This window comes from Alligator sinensis, unplaced genomic scaffold (assembly GCF_000455745.1).
Source record: "Alligator sinensis unplaced genomic scaffold, ASM45574v1 scaffold1565_1, whole genome shotgun sequence".
NCBI lineage: Eukaryota > Metazoa > Chordata > Crocodylia > Alligatoridae > Alligator > Alligator sinensis.
This window is the reverse complement of record NW_005843038.1, coordinates 84005-88934: the sequence shown is the minus strand read 5'-3', so window position 1 is coordinate 88934 and position 4930 is coordinate 84005. Positions and strand designations below refer to the sequence as shown.

Below are 4930 nucleotides of genomic sequence, written 5' to 3'. Positions count from 1 at the left end.
TACCAGGAAGCCTCGTACACCAAGAGGCTGGGAGCGGAGAGAGAGGTAAGGCTCCAGGAAACACTGGCCGCTCCTAACAGGGCCTTAGAAGCTCAAGGACGCCGCTGCGGTCTAACTCCCACCCATAGCGCGTTCGGGGCAGGCTGCGGGAGCTCCGTGTGCTAGGGCCTCATGCCCTTCTCGCCCCCAGGTTGAAGTGATTGGGGGGGCGGACAAGTATCACTCTGTCTGCCGCCTCTGTTACTTCCGGAAGCGCCGCCAGCCGAGCGGGCCCGAGAACAAGGAGAACCTGCCCATGGGGGTCAAGCAGCTGGAAGCCACTGTCTCTCGCAAGGTGTTTGCTTCGTGACACGACTGATCCTGTGGCAGAGCCCAGCAGGCTGAGCAGGGATGCTAGGGGCTGTGCCGCCAGACTACTGTAGCGCTGGCTTCCCCTGCTCTCAGCACTGCCGCAGGGTCTCCCAAACCTAACTGCCACTTACCTGCACCGCGCTGCCAAACCGCATGGGGCCCTGGGGTGGACAAGAGGGAAGGGATGGAAAGGTGGGGGCAAGCCAGAACAGCAGGGAGGCCTTTTGGCAGGGGCAGGTGCAAGGATTTGGAGGCCACGGCTGACCCTGCTGGCCTCTAGCTCCTGTCCAGCCCAGCCCAGCCCAGCCCTGCCTGCTGGGAGCCTGCAGTCCCTTCACAGGGTTGCAGATCCTCGCAGTAATCAGCCTGCAGCACTTCTGCCTCTTGCCTGTGTTCTCGCAGCCTGGCCCTGTTCCTAGCCAGCCTGGGGGGTGCGGCGGGGGCGTGCTGGCTAGTCTTCCAGCCTTAACCCTAACCCTTGTCCTTCCACCTGAACATCAGGTTCCCTTAAACACTGCCTAAGCAGCTGTCAGTCTCCGCGCCAACAAGCCCTGAGGCTCTTCCCTTTCCCCTCTCTGTCACATTCCAGGGGTCCCGCTTACAGCCATTTCTCCCAGCTGAGTTTAGCGAGCCCTGCACTTCACAGCAGGTCTGAACATGTTTTTCCTCATGCTGCGCTCGTTCCTCTTGAGAAATGCAAAGTTTCAGGCTTGGCTTTTTATTGTTAGTAACTTAGGGCCAGGGCTCTGCTCCTGCTGTCATCTCAGGCTGGGAAACAAAGCCTGTCCTTGGAGGGCAAGCAGGGTTCTGCGCTAGACTGCAGAAAGCTGCCCTGGGTGAAGTGGTGCTGGCAGAGGTGCTAATGAGCTGCATCTGGTCAAGTGAAGCCCAGTCTTGCCAGGCTGCTTCACATAGACCCAGGTGCCTTAGGACCTGAAGTCTGCACATTAGCCCGTGGCCGCAAGGGAGTGTGGGTCCGTGCTGGTGTTGGCCTTGCTGGGCTTCTCCAGCAACGGCACTGGTCCTTCCCTCTCTCCACACTAGCCTTAGGCTTCCCCAGGGCTGAGAGACTAACCCAGGAGTTAGAGCTCCTCTGGCTTCAGTATCTGTTGCTTGTAGGAACTGGCCTTCTCTCATTTCCTTGCCTGCTGGACCTTATACGAGTATCTTGGGCCTGTTGCTTCCCTACTGCTGTAGCAGCCAGTCAGGCCAGCCACCCTTTTCTTCATCACCTCTGACTGGCCCAGCGTCCTCAGGTAGCCAGGGTTTTGCAGGCTGGACTCACTGCTGTGGGCAGAGACCTGAGAGTAAGCCTTGCTGCATCCCAGGAAGCTCTAACCCATGAGCAGTTCCTGCCCTGCCCCAGGAGCACAGAGGCTGCTGCTTTCAAGCCTCTACCAGAATGCCCTGCAGGGCAGTGTTTCTGCTGCCAACGCTGCACTTTTTCGAACCAACCCCACCCCAGAGGCATGGAGATAACTCGAGAGATGCTTGTGACAGGAAGCCTGCAACTGCCCCCTTCTGCTTGCTGTCCTGGTGACACCCGGCTCTTCCCTTGCTGGTGGCAGCTGTCCAGGGAGGGCGGAGGTGCCTGTGGCACTGCCACAGTTTTAGATTAATAAATAACTTATGAAACAGACTGGTGTGTGTGTGCATGCGCATGCGCCTAGGCCTCCTGCAAACAAGGCTGCAGGGGGGGAGAGGGCGGCCCAGGCCCAGCCTGCTGGCAGGCAGCGCAGTCCTGTCCCGTGGAGCTTGTTTATCACAGGACCCGTCTGTTTGCATAAGCCCTCCCTCCACGCTGGACTCTGGCCCCGGAGGAGCAGGAGGGGGCAGCATGGCCATGCTAAAAATAAGCTCCTGGATGAGTGTGCAGTTCCCTGCTGTTGTGGCAGAACTCACGCTCGTGCTTCAGGGAGGCACTCGGACACCCCTGGTTGTTGGGGCTGGGGGCGTCTGTCCCATCCCAGCTCGAAAGCTAGGCCCCCTGCCTGCCCCTTTCCCACACAGGGCAGCAGCAGCGTAGCCCATGCAAGAGCCCCTTGTGCTCCCCCCCACCACCGGCACTGTCACCCAGGGGCTGAGTGAAAAAGTTTATTCCATCTCCACACCGTGATAACATACATTTCAAACACTCAGCCTGGGCCTGGGGTACAAGTGCCGCAGCAGAAACAGTTCACACAACAACAGGTGCGCTCCGGAGAACAAGCACAGCCACCTGGCAGCAGCTGAGCACAAGGGGCACCGCTCCAGCCCAGAGAAGCAGAGAACAGCAGGCTTTGCCAAGCCCCACAATGCCCGAAGGCACACGGACAGGTTGGTTCTGCCTGGCGCAGGCTGCGCAGTAGGAAAGCCAGGTCAAGAGCAGAGGGCCGTATGCCGAGCACCCTGCTCTGGGTCACCTCCGTAGCAGCTGCAGCCCCAGGAGACCAGGCTTCCCTCCCACCCCCGAATGCTGGAAACCCTGGTTCTGATCCGAAGGGAGCGCGGCCAGGCCAAAGTCGCAGCCTGTGTTCAGCCGGAGAGTTTAACACGGCTTTGGCACCGAGCCCACCAGCAGCAGCTGAGGGAAGGGAAGAAGGCGCAGGACCCCTCACAGCTCCAGGCAGCTTTGTAGCTCCACTTGGGCTCTGCTGGCCAAATACCAGAACCCCCCTCACCCCCAGCCAGGTGGGGCCGGACAATAAGACACTTCCCGCAGGAGTGTGAAGGCAGTGCTACAGGGAGCTAAAGGCAGTGCTACAGGGAGCTAAAGGCACCAGGGCTGGGGCTGCCCCATGCCTATAGGCACTTGGTGCTGCCACACATGAGGCCAGGGCTGGGGCTCCATTAAGCTCTCAAGAGACAAGACGACATGCCGTGGGGAGGGGAAGGCAGCCATTCCCCCACCCCACCCCAGCACAGCAAAGGAGGGAAGGGAACAAAGAGGGACAGGGGCAGCCAGCCCCTCCTCACCACAGGCTTGAGCTTGGCTCTCAAGTCACCACCCACCACCCCACCCAGCAGCCCATCCCTGAGCTTTGGAGAGTCCCACCCCAGTGCAGAGGCTGGGCAACCTCTCCTCGGGCACACAAGCAGCAGAGCCCCGGTGCCCCCACGTAAAGCAGCAGCCACCCCCATCCCACCCCCCCTGCAGAAAGAATTGCACTTGCAGACACTTCAGCAGCCCAGGCTCAGTATGTAGGTGGGGGCTGGTAGCCCTCCGTGCCCTCCCCGGCCTGGGTGAAAGGTGGCTGCTGGTAGCTGTCCTGGCTGACGTTGGGGTAGCTGGAGTAGGGAGTGGACGGGTCTGGGGTAGGGTCCACGTAGCTCTGGGCAAAGTCATCCACACCCATCTGGTACCTCCGGAAGGCGCAGGCGATCAGGAAGGCCTGGGGAGACAAGCGCTGCTGGCAGGGGTCCTACATGTGGCCCGGCCAGGCTGGCATGGATGGAAAGCACCCCCAGCCCAGACCAAAGCCTCCCCCGGTCAGGCAGAGCAGGCACCGCTCACCCAGGAGAACACGGAGAAGAAGCTGAAGACGATGGCGGCGCGGGCCGAGTCGCTGCCCACGAGCACATCGGCGGGTTCTGTCCAGGCCCACTGGTTGGTCAGGAAGCAGAAGCCGACGAACCACAGGAAGGTCCAGATCCCTGGGAAGGGGGCGCAAGCGATGGGGGCTCAGGACAGGCCTTGCCCCGCACGAGGGAGCCCGTCCCCCTGCACCACCTGCCCAACGCGCTCAGTGGCATCTGGCACAAGCCACTGCCTCTCAGGGCTCCACGCCCCCCGGCCCCCAGCGCACCTGGGCCAGCCAGGCCCCACAGGGCCAACCTTGCCTCCGTGCTAGGAGCAGCAGCTGAAGCCAGGCTGCACTCTACGGGCACCGTGCCAGGAGATCAGAGCTGCACCCGGGCACAGAACAGGCCGCCAGAAAGCAACACGTCACCCCCGGAGCGGGACAAGGGCAGCCATTGTCTGCCAACTGGCTATGGTGTGGGCACAGCTGGGCCAGGCCTGTGCTCCCCGGCCTCGCCTGCCTGCTGGTACCTGAGAAGGCGAGGTCGGCCAGGACCAGGTACTTGCGATCCGTGACGTTGCTGATCTGGGGGAAGTAGAAGTCGACCAGGAGGAAGAAGACGCAAGCCAGGAAGCCGAGGACGCCAATACCAACGCCGTAACGGCAGGCGTCCTGGTTGTGGTTGAAGACACAGAAGAGCTCGGAGGAGTGCGGCTTGTTGGTGTAGCCCTCGCCGATGATGCAGGAGAAGACGACGAGCGCGAACACCTGGGCAGCCACGGGCCTGGGTCAGAGCAGGGCCACCCCTCTCGCACGCCCTCCCTGGGAGGCTGCAGGCCCAGCACAGACCAGCGGCAGCCTTAGGGGACAGCGAACCGGGCGCCTGTGCTGGGCCCCACGCTTTAGGGGGCCCCACGCTTTGCACCGCTGCTTTTGGGGGGTGCAGGTATGAAAAGCTGTGTTCTTCCTTCAACTTAGGAAGGCGCGCCAGGGGCGGGGCAGCGGGGCAGGCAAATCGAAAGTGTCCGACCTGCTTATGGGTCATCCGGACTCGGCCTCCGAGCGACTCAGCGCGGCCC

General features: G+C 61.9%; 2 protein-coding genes across 2 annotated transcripts in view; one reads left to right on the top strand and one right to left on the bottom strand.

The window, feature by feature from the left end:
* TK1 (thymidine kinase 1) overlaps positions 1-2888 on the top strand; it is a gene marked incomplete at its 5' end in the record, with an annotated part of 3585 nt that extends 697 nt beyond the window's left edge. Inside the window, 2 exon segments of the mRNA XM_025193363.1 lie at positions 1-45; positions 191-2888. The exon segment at positions 1-45 is cut by the window's left edge and continues 32 nt beyond it. Of these exon segments, the coding sequence (XP_025049148.1) occupies positions 1-45; positions 191-349 (204 nt within the window).
* The window catches only part of TMC8 (transmembrane channel like 8), an 8386-nt gene continuing 5887 nt past the window's right edge, over positions 2432-4930 (bottom strand). The window contains exons 15-17 of the mRNA XM_025193367.1: positions 4382-4619; positions 3845-3984; positions 2432-3722 (exon numbers count right to left, since the gene is read on the bottom strand). Coding sequence (XP_025049152.1) covers positions 3525-3722; positions 3845-3984; positions 4382-4619 — 576 coding nt within the window. The 3' untranslated portion in view covers positions 2432-3524. The remainder of the gene's footprint in view (positions 3723-3844; positions 3985-4381; positions 4620-4930) is intronic.